This window comes from Danio rerio, chromosome 22 (genome assembly GCF_052040795.2).
Source record: "Danio rerio strain M-AB ecotype USA chromosome 22, GRCz13ab, whole genome shotgun sequence".
Taxonomy (NCBI): Eukaryota; Metazoa; Chordata; class Actinopteri; order Cypriniformes; family Danionidae; genus Danio; species Danio rerio.
In genome coordinates, this window is record NC_141042.1 from 177501 (window position 1) to 197500 (window position 20000).

The window sequence follows — 20000 nt, forward strand, 5'->3', positions numbered from 1 at the left end:
AGGCCACAGGTGGAGTTACAGATGGAGAGAAACATGGAGATAGAGATGAGAGAGACTCACTGCTTCGGTCATTCTGGCGGCTCTGGAAGCGGAATTAACACATCCACTAACGCTAACTCCACTTCCGCTTCTTTACGCGATCAGAGTCGCGCTAATCAAACTTATGACGAGACGGAAATAAAGAAACCCGCGCTAATCACACTGTTGATGACAGGAAGATTAATAACCTCGAGCTAATCAAACTTATGACGAGAAACTCGCAAAACTTGCCCGCGCTGAGGAAGTATTGGCACGGGGCTGCTGGGAGATGTAGTCATTGTTGCGAAGAGCATGCTGGGAAGTGTTGTGTTCTGTCAAACCACACGCATAAAGCAGTGTTGAATGTGGAGTTCACTACTGTTGCGTGATTACTCGTCCTCAAGGGCGTTCATGAGCTTCTTTCTTCTGTCCAACACAAAGGAAGATATTCTGCAGAAAATCCAGTGAAAATAGAGTAGAGTGTTATAGATGTGAGAGTCAGTCAGTGTGTTAGTCTTTACGATATCTGGCTGCAAAACACAGACAACATCCACACCGAGCAGAGATAACCCTGATGCAGAGTCTGCAGTTCATCTCTTCCCCATCACAGTGTCAGTATATTGTGCACACTCATCAAATCACTGAGGAGATGTAGATGCCGAACACACACACACACACACACACACACACACAGCACTGACACCCAAGAGAAGAAACTTGAATTATGTTGGTCGTCGTGTGTGTGTGTGAGAGAGAGAGAGAGAGTGTGTGTGTGTGAGTGTGTGTAAGAGAGAGAGTGTTTGAGAGAGAGAGTGTGTGTGTGTGTAAGAGAGAGAGAGTGTGTGAGAGAGAAAGAGAGTGTGTGTGTGTGTGTGTGTAAGAGAGAGAGAGAAAGTGTGAGAGAGAGTGTGTGAGTGTGTGTAAGAGAGAGAGTGTTTGAGAGAGAGAGTGTGTGTGTGTGTAAGAGAGAGAGAGAGAGAGTGTGTGAGAGAGAAAGAGAGTGTGTGTGTGTGTGTGTGTGTGTGTGTGTGTAAGAGAGAGAGAGAAAGTGTGAGAGAGAGAGAGAGTGTGTGTGTGTAAGAGAGAGTGTGTGTGTGTGTGTGTGTGTGTGTGTGTGTAAGAGAGAGAGTGTGTGTGTGTGAGAGAGAGAGAGAGAGAGTGTGTGTGTGTGTGTGTGTGTAAAAGAGAGAGAGAGAGTGTGAGAGAGAGAGAGAGAGAGAAGGTGTATGTGTGTCAGTGACCCTCACATGACGAGAGGATTATGAGTTTAAGATAATAGAATAATTACACACACACAGGCAGAGGTGGAGAGTGTGTGTCAGCAGACGGACCGAGAGAAACACGATGCCGGAGTTTGATGTGATTGTTCTGGGAACCGGACTGAAGGTGAGAAACACATCAGATTCATCAATAACCTGTCTGATCAATATCATGTCTGATCAATATCATGTCTGATCAATATCATGTCTGATCAATAACCTGTCTGATCAATAACCTGTCTGATCAATAACATGTCTGATCAATATCATGTCTGATCAGTAACATGTCTGATCAATATCATGTCTGATCAATAACCTGTCTGATCAATAACCTGTCTGATCAATATCATGTCTGATCAATAACCTGTCTGATCAATATCATGTCTGATCAATATAACGTCTGATCAATATAATGTCTGATTAATAACCTGTCTGATCAATGACGTGTGCTGCCTGCAGGAGTGTGTTCTGTCGGGTCTGATGTCGGCCAATGGGAAGAAGGTTCTTCATCTAGACTCAAACCCGTACTATGGAGGAGAGAGCGCATCCATATCACCACTGGAGGAGGTCAGACACACACACACACACACACACACACACACACACACACACACACACACACACACTCTCACTCACACACACACTGACTGTTGTTGACTGGTGTGTGAGCAGCTCTACAGCAGGTTTCGTGTTCCTGCTCCTGATAAGCTGATGGGGCGCGGAAAGGACTGGAATGTGGACCTCATTCCCAAATTCCTCCTCGCCAACGGTGAGTGAGTGTGTGTGTGTGTGTGAAAGAGTGAGCGTGAGAGAGAGAGTGTGTGTGTGAGCATGTGCTTGTGTGTTGTTGATCGGAGACTGTCTTCAATCAGGTCAGCTGGTGAAGATGCTGCTGTACAGTGAGGTCACTCGTTATCTGGACTTTAAGGTGGTCGAGGGAAACTTTGTCTACAAGGGCGGGAAAATCCACAAAGTGCCGATCACTGAGGCGGAGACACAGGCCTCAGGTCAGTGTGTGCTGTAGTGCTCACTATGTAGTGCTTACTGTAGTGTTTACTCTGGAGTGTTCACTGTAGTGTTCACTTTGTAGTGTTTCTTTGTATTGCTCACTGTAGTGCTGACTGTATTGTTCTCTGTAGTGTGCACTCTGTAGTGTTCTGACTCTGTGTGCTCCTGCAGATCTGATGGGGATGTTCGACAAGCGCAGGTTCCGCAAGTTTCTAAGTTTTGTGCTGAACTTCGATGAGAGCGACCCGCGGACGCACCACGACATGGACCCGCGCAACACCAGCATGCGGGAGGTGTTCCGACACTTTGACTTAGGGGACGATGTAGTGGAGTTCACTGGACATGCCCTAGCGCTGCACGCTAATGACGAGTGAGAACACTTATATAACTATACAATATGTTGCTATGGTGTTTTAACACACACACACACACACACACACACCATACAGCGGTGTTGGACAGTAGCGCAGCATACAGCACTCATACAGCAGTGTTTCTGTACTCTACATATTCTGTGTGTGTGTAGGTATCTGGAGCAGCCGTGTCTCCTGACCATCAACCGGATCAAGCTGTACTCAGAGTCTCTGGCCCGCTACAGCCTCAGCCCGTACCTGTACCCGCTGTTTGGCCTCGGGGAGCTGCCGCAGGGGTTCGTCAGGTGAGCTCAGGTTCACACAGCACTCACTGAGGGTCAGACGGGGGTCAATGTGGGTCAGTCTGGGTCAGTGTTTTCACTGTGGGTCAGACATGAGTCAGTGTGTGTCATTGTGTGTTAGACGTGTGACAGTGTGGGTCAGACATGGGCCAGTGTGGGTAAATTTTAGGTCAGTATGGGTCAGTGTTTTCGGTGGGGTTCAAACCTGGGTCAGTGTGTGTCACTGTGGGTCAGTCTGTCAGATGGGGGTCAGTGTTGTTAGTGTGCATCAGATTGGGGTCAGTGTGGGTTAGATATGTGTCAGTGGGTCAGGCGTGGGTTGGTGTGTGTCAGTGTTGTCAGTGTGCATCAGACAGGGGTCAGTGTGGGTCAGTGTGTGTCAGATTGGGGTCAGTGTGGGTTAGGCATAGGTCAGTGTTTGTCAGTGTTGTCAGAGTCAGTGTCAGTGAGTGTGCATCAGACATGGGTCAGTGTGGGTCAGGCATGGGTCGGTGTGTGTCAGTGGGCATCAGATGTGGGTCAGTGTGTGTCAGTCCACATCAGACGTGGGTTGGCTGGTGTCAGTGTGTCAGACGGGGACCAGTGTCAGTCGGTGTGTGTCAGACTGGGGTCAGTGTGTTTCAGTGTGGGTCAGACTGGGTCAGTGTGGGTCAGTGTGTGTCAGTGTGGGTCAGACTGGGGTCAGTGTGGGTCAGACTGGGGTCAGTGTGGGTCAGATGTGGGGTCAGTGTGGGTCAGATGTGGGGTCAGTGTGTGTCAGTGTGGGTCAGACTGGGGTCAGTGTGGGTCAGATGTGGGGTCAGTGTGTGTCAGTGTGGGTCAGATGTGGGGTCAGAGTGGGTCAGATGTGGGGTCAGTGTGGGTCAGTGTGGGTCAGACTGGGTCAGTGTGTGTCAGTGTGGGTCAGATGTGGGGTCAGTGTGGGTCAGATGTGGAGTCAGTGTGTGTCAGTGTGGGTCAGACTGGGGTCAGTGTGGGTCAGATGTGGAGTCAGTGTGTGTCAGTGTGGGTCAGACTGGGGTCAGTGTGGGTCAGATGTGGAGTCAGTGTGTGTCAGTGTGGGTCAGACTGGGGTCAGTGTGGGTCAGATGTGGGGTCAGTGTGGGTCAGACTGGGGTCAGATGTGGGGTCAGTGTGTGTCAGTGTGGGTCAGATGTGGGGTCAGTGTGGGTCAGACTGGGGTCAGTGTGGGTCAGATGTGGGGTCAGTGTGTGTCAGTGTGGGTCAGACTGGGGTCAGTGTGGGTCAGATGTGGAGTCAGTGTGTGTCAGTGTGGGTCAGACTGGGGTCAGTGTGGGTCAGACTGGGGTCAGATGTGGGGTCAGTGTGGGTCAGATGTGGGGTCAGTGTGGGTCAGACTGGGTCAGTGTGGGTCAGTGTGTGTCAGTGTGGGTCAGATGTGGGGTCAGTGTGGGTCAGACTGGGGTCAGTGTGGGTCAGATGTGGGGTCAGTGTGGGTCAGACTGGGGTCAGTGTGGGTCAGATGTGGGGTCAGTGTGGGTCAGACTGGGGTCAGTGTGGGTCAGATGTGGGGTCAGTGTGGGTCAGACTGGGGTCAGTGTGGGTCAGATGTGGGGTCAGTGTGGGTCAGACTGGGGTCAGATGTGGGGTCAGTGTGTGTCAGTGTGGGTCAGATGTGGGGTCAGTGTGGGTCAGACTGGGTCAGTGTGGGTCAGTGTGTGTCAGTGTGGGTCAGATGTGGGGTCAGTGTGGGTCAGACTGGGGTCAGATGTGGGGTCAGTGTGTGTCAGTGTGGGTCAGACTGGGTCAGTGTGGGTCAGTGTGTGTCAGTGTGGGTCAGGTGTGGGGTCAGTGTGGGTCAGACTGGGTCAGTGTGGGTCAGTGTGTGTCAGTGTGGGTCAGATGTGGGGTCAGTGTGGGTCAGATGTGGGGTCAGTGTGGGTCAGACTAGGTCAGTGTGGGTCAGACTGGGGTCAGTGTGGGTCAGATGTGGGGTCAGTGTTTGCAAGTGTGTCAGATGTGGGCCAGTGTTCGTCAGTGTGCATCAGGCAGGGGTCAGTGTGGGTTATTGTGGGTCAGTGTGTGATGTAAAAGGTGTGTGTGTGTCCGCAGGCTCAGTGCTGTCTACGGGAACAGCTTCCTGCTGAACAGACGGGTGGAGGAGGTGGTGCTGGAGGGCGGGCGGGTGGCGGCAGTGCGGTCGGAGGGAGAGGTGAGCAGAAACACTCTCTACAGTTCCTCTGTTTTTCTACAGCGCTTCTACAGTGTAGACTGAGTCACAGCAGCTGAACACAGATAAGGTCTAGTAAACCGGCTGAAACTGCTTCAGTCCAGAGTTCAGTTCAGATCAGTAAGCGTCACTGCTGGAAGCCCAAACACTGAAGAGCAAATCCAGCGATGCAGACACACTAACCAAGCAGACCAGCAGCGAGGAATCTGCTCAGGATACAGGCGGGTCCAGGACTATGGAGACCGGAGGAGGAGAAACCGACTACCATAAGCGGAGATGCCGTTCACGTCACGCTGTCTTGTTGGGAAGTGTGTTTCTAGGAATAATCTATTAATCCAGGATGAGATGAGCGTAGTGAGCATGAGGGGCTTCAATACTCCAGCAGCTCCTCAAGTACTGGAGCTCAGCTGTCCAGGGCTCTGCAGGGAGTCAGTGAGGTTTGAGCATGTATCCGATGTTCAATAGGGAGCTGAAGCAGTGCTGAGAGATAGGACACACAGGTAACATTAGTGTAGGCTAACGAGAGCTCATCACAGCATGGACAAGCTTTACCGCACTAGACACTGAACGCTCCTTCGTCAGCAGGTCACGAGCCGGTCTGACGCTCTGTGTACTCCTGCAGGTCTTCCGCTGTAAGCAGCTCATCTCTGACCCCAGTTACCTGCCGGAGCGGGTCAAGAAGGTGGGCCGGGTGGTGCGGGTGCTGTGCCTGCTCAACCACCCCATCAAAAACACCCATGAGGCCAACTCCTGCCAGATCATCATCCCGCAGGCGCAGCTCAACCGCAAGTCAGGTCAGATCTACACCTCAGACCGGCCCACTTTAGCAGACACCTGACTGCATTACTGTAATCAGACAAGCGTTTCTGCAGTGTAGGGGACGCTCGAGTGCTGTAACTGTGTGTGTGTGTGTGTGTGTGTGTGTGTGTGTGCGTGCAGATGTGTACGTGTGTCTGGTGTCCTACACTCATAATGTGGCGTCTGAAGGGAAGTACATCGCCTGCGTCAGCACTATGGTGGAGACAGGTAACCCAGAGAAGGAGGTGCAGGCGGGGCTGGCACTGCTGGAGCCCATCCTGGAGAAGTGAGTCCCACACCTGAGCAGTGCATTATGGGTACTGGCCAATCACTGACGCTCTCTCTGTCCGCAGGTTCGTGTCAGTCAGTAACCTGATGGTCCCCGCGGACGACGGCCGCAGGAGCCAGGTAACATCACCAGTGCTTAAGTCGTTAGCGCTCCTCTGTGTGTGTGTGTGTGTGTGTGTGTGTGTGTATGTGTGTGTGTGTATGTGTGTGTGTGTGTGTGTGTGTGTGTGTTGTGTGTGTGTGTGTGTGTGTGTGTGTGTGTGTGTTGTGTGTGTGTGTGTGTATGTGTGTGTGTGTGTGTGTGTGTGTGTGTGTGTGTATGTGTGTGTGTGTATGTGTGTGTGTGTGTGTGTGTGTGTGTGTGTATGTGTGTGTGTGTGTGTGTGTGTGTGTGTGTGTATGTGTGTGTGTGTGTGTGTGTGTGTGTGTGTGGGCACTAATATATTCCTCCTCTTATTTGTCATTATCGTGTTTGCTGTGAACGGGCCTTAGCACTGATGTCACGTAGCATTGCTGGTATGTCTTCCTGCAGATCTTCATCTCGCGCTCCTACGACCCCTCCACACACTTCCAGACGGACACCGAGGACATCATGGACCTGTACCGCCGCATCACAGGGTCAGAGTTCAGCTGCCGGGACCCGCGGGATGCAGACGCGGACTCCGATGAGTGATGCTAACACCACACAACCTGCACAACCCAGATCAGATCAGTCAACACAGGGATGAGGGATGATCAGTTCTGGGTCAGGGGTCAGTGTTTCTGTGCACTGCTGACCCGGAGTTCTGCTTCAGTCCACACTGGCGGACACTCCCGGGTCATTAATCTCACTCGTCCCTCACTGAACACCGTCTTCATCCTCAGGATCTCTCATGTCTACAGTACCCGTGTTCACACCGCCGCCAGCACGGGCCCAAAATTAGCCGAAAGTCGTTCATCTCTTTCAGAACTGGTGTGATTTGGGCAGTTTGAGAATCAGCCAATCAGAGTGTAGGAAGCCAGCGCTTGAGAAGATTCCAGAGAACATCCATTATACTGACCCGACCACATCAGATCCCAAACACACAAGCGGAGGCTGGTTATCGCTGTGCTGGCTTCCCCTTTCTGTAATGTAGGATGTGCACAAAGTCTAGACCAAGACCAAGACGACTCCAGTGAGCAGCGTGTTGAGCTCAGGCTCTGTCCACACGATCAGGGCTGTTCTCAACACCGCACTCTTTTCTACGCGGTTCCACTGTTCGTCTTCAGTAAACGCAGTATCAGGAGACTGAAACCCAAACATTCTGAGATCTCAGAGTTACTGTAGGTCCGGTACAGCAGAGGCGGGTAACCAATTACATTTACTGGAGTAAAAGAGTTGGGTAGTGCTACTTTCAGAGTACATTCACAGACTCTTACTCCAGTAAATGATTGGAGAGGAACGCTTACTCTCACTCCTCTACCACCGGCGGCGTTCCTCCATTACTGTCAAACCATGATTAATGATTCATGACTTGTTTGGGGCGGCACGGTGGCGCAGTGGGTAGCTCAAACACCTCACAGCAAGAAGGTCTCTGGTTCGAGTCCCAGCCGAATCAGTTGGTGTTTCTGTGTGGAGTTTGCATGTTCTCCCCGTGTTGGTGTGGGTTTCCTCCGGGTGCTCCGGTTTCCCCCACAGTCCAAACACATGCGCTATAGGGGAACTGATCAACTACACTGGCACTAGTGTATGAGTGTGTGTGTGAATGTTTCCCAGTGATGGGTAGGCCCACAACGAATCTGCGCGCACAGAAATCTGCAGATTTTTCGCCCATCATTAATTCTGTTAATTTACTTGAGTAAATGTGTAAATCTAAATTCATTCAGTTTTTATTCAGTAATTTATGACTTTTTGTTTCATATGTTAAGGTTTTAGTTTTGATACTCCCAAAATAATTCAGCAGAAAACCGCAGATTTTTACCAAAATTCTCTGCAGAAATAGCAAAAAACATCCGCAGATTCCGTCTGGCCCTAGTGATGGGTTACACAAACATATGCTAGATAAGTAGGTGGTTCATTCCACTGTGGCGACCCCAGATTCATGAATCGACTGAGCCGAAGGAAAATGAATGAATGAATATATATTTGACCCCCAGCCCACCCCCCCATAGCGGTTCATACCATTGTGAATGCATAATCCGCCAGCAGATTCAGACGAGCTGTGTTTCCTCATTCAACAGGTGTTTCCACATCAGGCCTAAAGTCTATTTAGATGTGTAGTGTGAACAGTGACTATAGTAAGCAGAAAATAGTGCATCAGGAATACTCTGAACAGCCGCTCCCACAAACACGACAGCGTAAATAAAGTTTATCAATAAATTAGATTCACTGAAGCGGTTATTACACGATCCCTAACATTACCGAGAAAGTTGACCGCCCTGATCGTCAATGTGTATTTCGCACACTGGTTATCGCCCCCTGCTGGCTCGGCATGCTCCTAACATGCATCACAGCCCTGTTCATGTGGACAGAGGTGTTTTACATGGAGAGTGAAGAAACCTGTTTATAAAATACCCCGGTGTGTGTGTGTGTGTACAACCTCAGACTCGCACTAAAATGCGAACACTTCAGTTGGTTTATTTCTCTAGAAATCCTCAAACCGGTCAGGGCGAATGCTGCTCTCGCCGGCGGCGGCGTAAACACACTTCACACACACCTCTACCTGTTCAATAATTGATGAAGTGATACAGTCGTGTGTGTTTGCTACACAGCGTGATGGGTAAGCTGTACTAAAACTCTAGTCACACACACACACGCGCACACACACACACACAGAGCCTAGTGTTGAGATGGTGCACATGTACTGACGGCACTGATCAGCAGGTGGGCATGTGTGAGGATGTGTGAATGCTGGATAATAATACATGCTAACATTAATAAAAGCTCAGTGAGACGGCGCGGGGAGACCTGTCATCATTTATTGATCACACATCCTGTTCTACAGCACATCTGAACACACGTCTGTCTGCTGTGTGTGATGAGGAGCGTACAGACGGACACGGCATCATATAAACAGATCAGCAGCTCCAGTCAATCTGATCCTGTGTGTGTGTGTGTGTGTGTGTGTGTGTTCAGACATGAGCTCAGATTAACCCACTATCACAGAGGACAGAGAGACGGATTAACAGATTAGCGCACACACACACACAATCTGTTTATTCCCTCTACACACACACACACACACACACACACACACACAAGCATGAGGTGACTTCATCTCCCATGATGCTCTGCTTCACCTGCTGCCAGCCGGGGGCGGGATCAGAGCAGCCGCCGCCAGACGCTTCTCGCTGGACAGGAAGTTGAAAGTTGCACAGGCGTTGGGCTGCAAAGGAGCAGTGAGAGCGTTAGTGTGAGTGTGTTTATTTGTTTGTGTGTGTGTGTGTGTGTGTGTTCACCGTGTCTTGAACCTCCACAGCGATGCCTCTCTTCTTCAGCTCCTCCAGCACTTCTGCATGAAGTCGCTCTGTGCGGGCCCCGGTGCCCAACACCAGCACCTCTGAGGGGACACACACACACACACACACACACACAAACAGCATGCTAGCTGTTAGCTTTTGCAGCAGTGCACTACATTAGCACACTTCATTACGTCCAGACATAAACACTTGTGGAGAAAACGGTGCGAATCTGGAGAGACTCAGTCTGGCTCACCGATCTGCGGCTCCAGCAGGTAAAACAGAGACAGACTCTCCACCGAGATATCTGAGTGACTGCCCACCTGCACACACACACACACACACAGATACAGCACAGTCAGTGTTTACGGTGTTACAGTCAGTGTTTACAGTGTCACAGTCAGTGTTTACAGCGTTACAGTCAGTGTTTAGTGTTACAGTCAGTGTTTAGTGTTACAGTCAGTGTTTACGGTGTTACAGTCAGTTTTTAGTGTTACAGTCAGTGTTTACAGCGTTACAGTCAGTGTTTACAGTGTTACAGTCAGTGTTTACAGTGTTACAGTCAGTGTTTACGGTGTTACAGTCAGTGTTTAGTGTTACAGTCAGTGTTTACAGCGTTACAGTCAGTGTTTACAGTGTTACAGTCAGTGTTTACAGCGTTACAGTCAGTGTTTACAGTGTTACAGTCAGTGTTTACGGTGTTACAGTCAGTGTTTAGTGTTACAGTCAGTGTTTAGTGTTACAGTCAGTGTTTACGGTGTTACAGTCAGTGTTTAGTGTTACAGTCAGTGTTTACAGCGTTACAGTCAGTGTTTACAGTGTTACAGTCAGTGTTTACAGTGTTACAGTCAGTGTTTAGTGTTACAGTTAGTGTTTACAGTGTTACAGTCAGTGTTTACAGCGTTACAGTCAGTGTTTACAGTGTTACAGTCAGTGTTTACAGCGTTACAGTCAGTGTTTACGGTGTTACAGTCAGTGTTTAGTGTTACAGTCAGTGTTTACAGTGTTACAGTCAGTGTTTACAGCGTTACAGTCAGTGTTTACAGTGTTACAGTCAGTGTTTACAGTGTTACAGTCAGTGTTTACAGCGTTACAGTCAGTGTTTACGGTGTTACAGTCAGTGTTTAGTGTTACAGTCAGTGTTTACAGTGTTACAGTCAGTGTTTACAGCGTTACAGTCAGTGTTTACAGCGTTACAGTCAGTGTTTACAGTGTTACAGTCAGTGTTTACAGTGTTACAGTCAGTGTTTAGTGTTACAGTTAGTGTTTACAGTGTTACAGTCAGTGTTTACAGCGTTACAGTCAGTGTTTACAGTGTTACAGTCAGTGTTTACAGTGTTACAGTCAGTGTTTAGTGTTACAGTTAGTGTTTACAGTGTTACAGTCAGTGTTTACAGCGTTACAGTCAGTGTTTACAGTGTTACAGTCAGTGTTTACAGCGTTACAGTCAGTGTTTACGGTGTTACAGTCAGTGTTTAGTGTTACAGTCAGTGTTTACAGTGTTACAGTCAGTGTTTACAGCGTTACAGTCAGTGTTTACAGTGTTACAGTCAGTGTTTACAGTGTTACAGTCAGTGTTTACAGCGTTACAGTCAGTGTTTACGGTGTTACAGTCAGTGTTTAGTGTTACAGTCAGTGTTTACAGTGTTACAGTCAGTGTTTACAGCGTTACAGTCAGTGTTTACAGCGTTACAGTCAGTGTTTACAGTGTTACAGTCAGTGTTTACAGTGTTACAGTCAGTGTTTAGTGTTACAGTTAGTGTTTACAGTGTTACAGTCAGTGTTTACAGCGTTACAGTCAGTGTTTACAGTGTTACAGTCAGTGTTTAGTGTTACAGTCAGTGTTTATTGTTACAGTCAGTGTTTACGGCGTTACAGTCAGTGTTTACGGCGTTACAGTCAGTGTTTACGTCGTTACAGTCAGTGTTTACGGTGTTACAGTCAGTGTTTACAGTGTTACATTCAGTGTTTACGGTGTTACAGTCAGTGTTTACGGTGTTACAGTTAGTGTTTGCGGTGTTACAGTCAGTGTTTACAGTGTTACAGTCAGTGTTTACAGTGTTATAGTCAGTGTTTACAGCGTTACAGTCAGTGTTTACTGCGTTACAGTCAGTGTTTAGTGTTACAGTCAGTGTTTACAGTGTTACAGTCAGTGTTTACAGTGTTATAGTCAGTGTTTACAGCGTTACGGTCAGTGTTTACAGTTTTACAGTCAGTGTTTACAGTGTTACAGTCAGTGTTTACAGTGTTGTAGTCAGTGTTTACAGTGTTACAGTCAGTGTTTACGGTGTTACAGTCAGTGTTTAGTGTTACAGTCAGTGTTTACAGTGTTATAGTCAGTGTTTACAGCGTTACGGTCAGTGTTTACAGTTTTACAGTCAGTGTTTACAGTGTTACAGTCAGTGTTTACAGTGTTACAGTCAGTGTTTACAGTGTTATAGTCAGTGTTTACAGTGTTACAGTCAGTGTTTACGGTGTTACAGTCAGTGTTTAGTGTTACAGTCAGTGTTTAGTGTTACAGTCAGTGTTTACAGTGTTACAGTCAGTGATTACAGTGTTATAGTCTGTGTTTACAGTGTTACAGTCAGTGTTTAGTGTTACAGTCAGTGTTTACAGTGTTACAGTCAGTGTTTACGGTGTTACAGTCAGTGTTTACAGTGTTATAGTCAGTGTTTACTGCGTTACAGTCAGGGTTTAGTGTTACAGTCAGTGTTTACAGTGTTACAGTCAGTGTTTACAGTGTTATAGTCAGTGTTTACAGCGTTACGGTCAGTGTTTACAGTTTTACAGTCAGTGTTTACAGTGTTACAGTCAGTGTTTACGGTGTTACAGTCAGTGTTTAGTGTTACAGTCAGTGTTTACAGTGTTATAGTCAGTGTTTACAGCGTTACGGTCAGTGTTTACAGTTTTACAGTCAGTGTTTACAGTGTTACAGTCAGTGTTTACGGTGTTACAGTCAGTGTTTACAGTGTTACAGTCAGTGTTTACAGTGTTATAGTCAGTGTTTACAGCGTTACGGTCAGTGTTCACAGTTTTACAGTCAGTGTTTACAGTGTTACAGTCAGTGTTTACGGTGTTACAGTCAGTGTTTAGTGTTACAGTCAGTGTTTACAGTGTTACAGTCAGTGTTTACGGTGTTACAGTCAGTGTTTACAGTGTTATAGTCAGTGTTTACTGCGTTACAGTCAGGGTTTAGTGTTACAGTCAGTGTTTACAGTGTTACAGTCAGTGTTTACAGTGTTATAGTCAGTGTTTACAGTGTTATAGTCAGTGTTTACAGTGTTATAGTCAGTGTTTACAGTGTTACAGTCAGTGTTTACGGTGTTACAGTCAGTGTTTAGTGTTACAGTCAGTGTTTACAGTGTTACAGTCAGTGTTTACAGCGTTACGGTCAGTGTTTATGGTTTTACAGTCAGTGTTTACAGTGTTACAGTCAGTGTTTACAGTGTTACAGTCAGTGTTTAGTGTTACAGTCAGTGTTTACAGTGTTACAGTCAGTGTTTACAGTGTTACAGTCAGTGTTTACGGTGTTACAGTCAGTGTTTACAGTGTTATAGTCAGTGTTTACTGCGTTACAGTCAGGGTTTAGTGTTACAGTCAGTGTTTACAGTGTTACAGTCAGTGTTTACAGTGTTATAGTCAGTGTTTACAGCGTTACGGTCAGTGTTTACAGTTTTACAGTCAGTGTTTACAGTGTTACAGTCAGTGTTTACAGTGTTATAGTCAGTGTTTACAGTGTTACAGTCAGTGTTTACAGTGTTACAGTCAGTGTTTACAGTGTTACAGTCAGTGTTTACAGTGTTACAGTCAGTGTTTACAGTGTTACAGTCAGTGTTTACAGTGTTACAGTCAGTGTTTACAGTGTTATAGTCAGTGTTTACAGTGTTATAGTCAGTGTTTACAGTGTTATAGTCAGTGTTTACAGTGTTACAGTCAGTGTTTACGGTGTTACAGTCAGTGTTTAGTGTTACAGTCAGTGTTTACAGTGTTACAGTCAGTGTTTACAGCGTTACGGTCAGTGTTTATGGTTTTACAGTCAGTGTTTACAGTGTTACAGTCAGTGTTTACAGTGTTACAGTCAGTGTTTAGTGTTACAGTCAGTGTTTACAGTGTTACAGTCAGTGTTTACAGTGTTACAGTCAGTGTTTACGGTGTTACAGTCAGTGTTTACAGTGTTATAGTCAGTGTTTACTGCGTTACAGTCAGGGTTTAGTGTTACAGTCAGTGTTTACAGTGTTACAGTCAGTGTTTACAGTGTTATAGTCAGTGTTTACAGCGTTACGGTCAGTGTTTACAGTTTTACAGTCAGTGTTTACAGTGTTACAGTCAGTGTTTACAGTGTTATAGTCAGTGTTTACAGTGTTACAGTCAGTGTTTACAGTGTTACAGTCAGTGTTTACAGTGTTACAGTCAGTGTTTACAGTGTTACAGTCAGTGTTTACAGTGTTACAGTCAGTGTTTACAGTGTTATAGTCAGTGTTTACAGTGTTACAGTCAGTGTTTACAGTGTTACAGTCAGTGTTTACAGTGTTACAGTCAGTGTTTACAGTGTTATAGTCAGTGTTTACAGTGTTACAGTCAGTGTTTACAGTGTTACAGTCAGTGTTTAGTGTTACAGTCAGTGTTTACAGTGTTACAGTCAGTGTTTACAGTGTTATAGTCAGTGTTTACAGTGTTACAGTCAGTGTTTACAGTGTTACAGTCAGTGTTTACAGTGTTATAGTCAGTGTTTACAGTGTTACAGTCAGTGTTTACGGCGTTACAGTCAGTGTTCAGAGGGTGTGTGTATGTGTGTGTGTCTACGCTCACGTTCCACTGCAGGATGGCGGGCGGCAGGACAGCACACGGCCCAAACACTGTGTTTCCGTTGATGTTGAATCCTCGAGGGCTGTAGCTGTAGATGACGGTTCCGGCTGAAGCTTCCTTCTGCATGATGGACACGGAGGTCTTCCGGTACTGCTCGTCATCAAAAGGGCCGAGTCTGTGTCCGCGCACCACACACACTCTACATTAACACACACACACGGATATTGATCCTCTTAGGTAAAGGCTCTGATTTTATTTTACAAATGTATGAGCTGTGATGTATTGTGCACTGCAGACACACACTATTACACCAGTGAACTGTCTGACTACACCTCACACATGCCCACATTCAGACACAATAACTCCATTAGAGGAGTGTGTTACTGTCTGTGGTCACGTGACAAGCCTCACTAAAAAGTGCAGTACACACACACACACACACATACACTCAGTCTCTTTCATATTCACACACACATTCTCAATCGCTCTCTTTCTCTCTCTCTCACACACACACACACACACACACACTCTCTATCCTCTCTCCTCCTCCAGGTGTGTTACCGGCTCTGTGGGCTGCAGGTGAGCCGCAGTCTGATCGCTGTCCGCTGGCACAGATGCCGTACCGCCGCCATGCTGATCAGCGCACACGGACGGGTTAGTGCGACGAACCCCCGGTTTCCACTTCCGCCGCACTCACTGTCAGACAAATAACCTTATAATATTGTCACTCATATATTTATTGTGCCTCAGTGTTTGATCACGGCTACAGATCTCCCTCTCTCTCTCTCTCTCTCTCTCTCTCTCTCTCTCACACACACACACACACCGTCTGTTAATACACGCGCACACAGCACTGTCCCTCGGGTGTGTGTGTTTGAGCTTCGGCAGGTCACGTGACTCTGGTGAATCAGCTGTTTCCGGTGGCTCTGCGCTCCTGCGCTGTTTACGGGCCGCCGCTGCGCTGTTCGGTCGGTCTGCTCGGTGTGACGGTAGCCGGTCCTGTGAGCTCCGCGTCGGTGATGTACCGCTCTCTGTTCTCCTTCAGCTCTGCGGAGCAGAACGCGCTGCATTTCCCCGCCGGAGAAGCGTTCCTGATCCTGGAGCGCAGCAGCGCGCACTGGTGGCTGGCGACCCGCTGCAGCTCCGGGGAGACCGGATACATCCCGGCGGCCTACCTGCAGAAGATCCCGGTCAGAACACACACACATAACACTGATAATGCACACACACACAACACTCATAACACTAATAAAACACACTTATTTACTCACACAACACTGTTATATACATACACACACACACACACACACATACACACACACTCATACACACACACATACTCATATACACACACACACACACACACATAACACAGATTATAAACACACACACTCACTCATATATATACACACACACACACACACATAACACTAATAATACACACTCATATACACACACACACACACTCACTCATATATACACACACACACACACACACACACACACATAACACTAATAATACACACTCATATACACACACACACACACTCACTCATATATACACACACACACACACACACACACATAACACTAATAATACACACTCATATACACACACACACACACACACACACACACTCACTCATATACACACACACACAACACTAATAATACACACTCATATACACACACACACACACACACACATATACTCATGTAACACTGGCAGGTGAGCTTCAGCAGCTGCTCATCTCCTGTGCTCTACCAGCAGCAGTTTCAGTGTCACTCTCTCTCCCCTGTGTATGAGCACACACACACACACACACACAAACACACACCGCTGCATACAGTGACCCCTGATCTCTGCTGTCGTCTGCTCTTGTCTGTCTGCAGGCCCCGGAGCAGGACGAGGTGCTGCAGTCTATTGATCGCGCTATTGAAGCCATCCACAACGTAGCGATGACCAACGGAGGAAAATACAACCTGGAGCAGCGAGACGTGCTGCAGTGAGTGTGTCAGTCATGCTGAATCATGCTGGTCCTGCTGTGCCGAGGTGCGCTACACCTGCTGTGTGTGTGTGTGTGCTCTACAGGAAGCTGATCCACCACAGGAAGGAGACGCTGTCCCGCAGAAGCCCCACCCCCTCCGGCGTCAAGTCTAAGATCCCGTCATCCTCCAGTGAGGCGTCGCTGAGCCAGACCCCCCCGCCCAATGGTCTGAACCGCACCCCCCCTCCCAACGGTCTGAGCCGCGCCCACAGCTGCCAGGGCAGCAAGCCGATGTCAGAGCGCACCGCCAGTGTTCCCGGACTCTACCAGGTATACACAGGCCACGCCCCCGTCTGTGTGTGTGTGTGTGTGTGTGTGTGTGTGTGTGTGTGTGTGTGGATTAATGATGTGTGTGTGCCGCAGGTTCCTCCTCATCCTCGTAGAGCAGCACCTGATACTCCACCTGCACTGGATAAACAACGCAACGGTGGGTGGAAAACACTGGTCAACACACACACACACACACACACACACACACACACACACACACACACTTACGCACACACCTAGCTGAGTGAATGTGTGTCTCTGTGTTTGCAGATCCTCCAATGTCTTTGCAAGTTTCCTCCACAAGCCCCACCCCCAGCTCTGTAGCTCCTCCTGGACCTTCTCTGTCTATAAGCTCCGCCTCTCTAGACTCCGGCTCCTCCCAATCAGGCGTTTCCTCTGATGTCAGTCTTCCAAGTGTCAGTAGCACTCCGCCCCCTGTGCCAAAACGTGGCAAGGCCCCGCCCCCTCCTCCACCTGACCAATCCCCCCAGGAAGAGCCTGTAAAAAAGAGTCCAGCACCTCAGCCAATCAGATCACAGGCTCCACCTCCTCCCCCAGACCTTTCTATAAAGACCCTGACACCTCAGCCAATCAGCTCACAGGCTCCGCCTCCTCCTACAGACCTTTCTAAAGAGAGCCCAGTGCCTCAGCCAATGGGTTTGCAGCCTGCTGCTGAGCCCCACCCAGAGGTGGAGTGGCCTTTAGCTCCTCCCCCTGTGTCCCTCAGCCCTCCGGCAGGCTCCGCCCAGTGTGCGTTGCCACTGACGATCGGGGCAGAGCTGACGGAGCTGGTGCGGCGGAACACGGGTCTGAGCTGCGAGCTGTCGCGGGTGGCGGTGGGCGTGGTGGTGGGCCGTCTGCAGGGGGCGCTGCCCGGGGCGCAGGTGCAGCTGGAGCAGGTGCTGCAGTCTCTCGCTCTCAGCACGGATCTGCCGCTCGGACAGGTGTGCCACGACCAGCAGCGGCTGCAGGTGATCTTCGGGGACCTGGCGCGGCACCGTGAGGACTCTCAGCAGCGCAGCTGGGCGCTCCACGAAGACCACGCCCTCATCGCCTGCTACCTGGAGGAGCTGCTGCAGATACTGGTGCGCTAGCGCTAGCTCCCCTGTTTAGCCCTCAGGCCCACACGCTATATTAATGCTGCTCTATACCTCTGTGTTTCAGACGGACGCGGACGCAGAGGTGTGTAGGAAGATGTGCCGCGTCAACGAGTTCGAGCCGGTTCTGTCGCTGGTGTCGTACTACCAGATGGTGAGAGGATAAGCAGCGGCACTCATCACTAACGCCGATACAGATCACAGGTCATCAGCAGATCAGCCTCCAGACTAGCGAGTGATACGCTCCGTTCAGAAGCTCGGTCAGATCAACAGGAGCTGCAGCACGACAGTAATCCAGCCTAGAGCTCATAAGAGCCTGGAGCAGCTGTCTGCAGCCGGGATGGAGAGCACACTTCAGCTCAGCCATATTTCTCAGATGAAGGAAGGTGGTGTCTGTGACATGGAGATCAGATGTTCAGTCGTTACGCTGCTGTCTAATATGACACCCAGATCTTCTGCAGTAGCGCTAACGCTAACTCTGTATCCTCTAACTGTAGATTGAGCTGTGAGATCTGCTGTGTGCAGGATTCAGGCTCATTAAGTAATAACTCTGCTCTGAGTTTAAAAGATGAAAATTGTTGGTCATCCAGTCTTGAACATCTCTAACACACTCAGTTAGGTTAGACAGTTGAGACGTCTCGTCAGGTTTAGCGGAATTATATAAGTGAGGATCATCTGCAGAGCAGGGAAGCTGATCTCATGTCCTCCAGGGGGAGCATGTATACTGTCAACAGCAGAGGGCCTAACCCTGACCCCAGAGCACCCCATACTGCACTGGCCTGACCTGTGTGTGTGTGTGTGTGTGTGTGTGTGTGTGTGTGTGTGTGTGTGTGTGACAGGAGCACCGTGTGTCTCTGCGGCTGTGGCTGCTGAAGGTGTTCGGGGCGATGTGTGGTCTGGACGCGGCGCTAATCTCCACTCTGCTGAACTCCGTCCTCACCATGGAGCTGGCCCGAGACCTGCAGACTGACACTGATGGTGCGCATGTGTGTGTGTGTGTGTGTTCACAGCACTGACCTGTGTGCGTGTGTGTTCACAGTGATGACCTGTGTGTGTGTGTGTGTGTGTGTGTGTGTGTGTGTGTGCAGAGCATGAGAAGATGTGCTACAGTGCGCTGCTGATGGCGATGGTGTTTTCCACGGGCGAGCAGATCCCGCTGCACCACTACGGTAAACTCTCTGTGTGTGTGTGTGTGTGTGTGTGTGTGTGTGTGTGTGTGTGTGTGTGTGTGTGTGTGTGTGTGTGTGTGTGTGTCTACAGCATCAGTTGCTGTAGCTCCTCCTCCTCAGTGCTGTAGCCCCTCCTCTCAATCATTGACAGTTACCCATCATCCTGATGTATTTGTTATAGGAGAAAAGCTCAGGGTTGTCTCTGATTTTAAATATTTAGGTCTAATTTTAGATTATCAATTAACATTCCAAAAGCATGCCAAGAAGGTTATTAAAATTGTTCAATTTAATCTGGCCAACTTCAGGCATATACGACCTTACTTGACTAATGAAGCAGCAAAACTTTTCATGCACTCCATGATTTTTTCTCATATTACATATTGTCTTACTGCTTGGTCACATGCTAGCAAAACAGTTGAATCACTTTATAAACAGGCACTGAAAGTATTTGATCAAAACTCTATCAGGTATCATCATTGTAATATAATACAAAAACATTATTTATTGAGCTTTGATAGTATGAAATATTTGGCGGATGCTTGTATAATTTTTAACACTTTAAATGGATTTGCTCCACCTCCATTATGTGAGTTTGTGACACACAAGAACAATAACGGTCAAGCAACACGATCTGTTACCAGGGGAGTATGTGCTGTGCAGTTTAGACGTACAACTTTTGCACGATCAGTCTTCTCAGTTAGAGCCAGTCATTATTGAAACACACTTCCGATTGACTTAAGGGGTGTTACAAATTATTCTACTTTTAAATACAAGTTAAAGAAATGGCTAAAAGCAAATCAAGTTAGTAATCATGTTTAATTCTTTTGTCTAATATTTTAGGAAATTCTTACTTGCATGTTTTTATCTCTTTTTGTCATATGTAACTTTACTGTTTTTGTATGTGTAATGACGTGTTTTTTTATTTTAGGTAGCCTTTTAAAATCTGGCAGGGGGCAACAGATGAAAACTAGTCCTT

At 48.1% G+C, this 20000-nt stretch overlaps 4 protein-coding genes across 10 annotated transcripts in view; 2 read left to right on the forward strand and 2 right to left on the reverse strand.

The window, feature by feature from the left end:
- The window catches only part of tmem43 (transmembrane protein 43), a gene marked incomplete at its 5' end in the record, with an annotated part of 6075 nt that extends 5697 nt beyond the window's left edge, over positions 1-378 (reverse strand). Inside the window, 1 exon segment of one of the 2 annotated variants that reach the window (NM_001440855.1) lies at positions 61-378. In NM_001440855.1, the coding sequence (NP_001427784.1) occupies positions 61-72 (12 nt within the window). 2 annotated transcript variants of the gene reach the window in all.
- Positions 379-1310: 932 nt separating this feature from the next.
- The window catches only part of zgc:112334, a gene marked incomplete at its 3' end in the record, with an annotated part of 817035 nt that continues 798345 nt past the window's right edge, over positions 1311-20000 (forward strand). The window contains 11 exon segments of the mRNA NM_001320072.1: positions 1311-1404; positions 1737-1844; positions 1950-2046; positions 2150-2284; positions 2457-2655; positions 2812-2943; positions 5014-5113; positions 5754-5925; positions 6071-6215; positions 6283-6337; positions 6750-8758. Of these exon segments, the coding sequence (NP_001307001.1) occupies positions 1363-1404; positions 1737-1844; positions 1950-2046; positions 2150-2284; positions 2457-2655; positions 2812-2943; positions 5014-5113; positions 5754-5925; positions 6071-6215; positions 6283-6337; positions 6750-6890 (1326 nt within the window). The 5' untranslated portion in view covers positions 1311-1362.
- On the reverse strand, positions 9134-15341 carry ndufaf3 (NADH:ubiquinone oxidoreductase complex assembly factor). 4 transcript variants are annotated; one of them, XM_087303251.1, is made up of 6 exons: positions 15267-15341; positions 15002-15136; positions 14444-14639; positions 9891-9957; positions 9647-9735; positions 9135-9561 (listed from the first exon to the last, which is right to left on the reverse strand). In XM_087303251.1, exons 2-6 carry the CDS (start codon positions 15070-15072, stop codon positions 9472-9474), a joined length of 513 nt encoding a protein of 170 aa, XP_087159377.1. In that variant the 5' UTR covers positions 15073-15136; positions 15267-15341; the 3' UTR covers positions 9135-9471.
- Positions 15363-20000, forward strand: part of nckipsd (NCK interacting protein with SH3 domain) — a 7726-nt gene continuing 3088 nt past the window's right edge. For 2 of the 3 annotated variants that reach the window (XR_015520964.1, XR_015520963.1), the window contains exons 1-8: positions 15363-15630; positions 16334-16446; positions 16533-16758; positions 16852-16915; positions 17029-17843; positions 17923-18009; positions 18695-18833; positions 18944-19024. Coding sequence is in view for 1 of the 3 variants with exons in the window: in NM_001423277.1 (NP_001410206.1) it covers positions 15460-15630; positions 16334-16446; positions 16533-16758; positions 16852-16915; positions 17029-17843; positions 17923-18009; positions 18695-18833; positions 18944-19024 (1696 nt within the window). In the remaining 2 variants the exon portion in view is untranslated. 3 annotated transcript variants of the gene reach the window in all.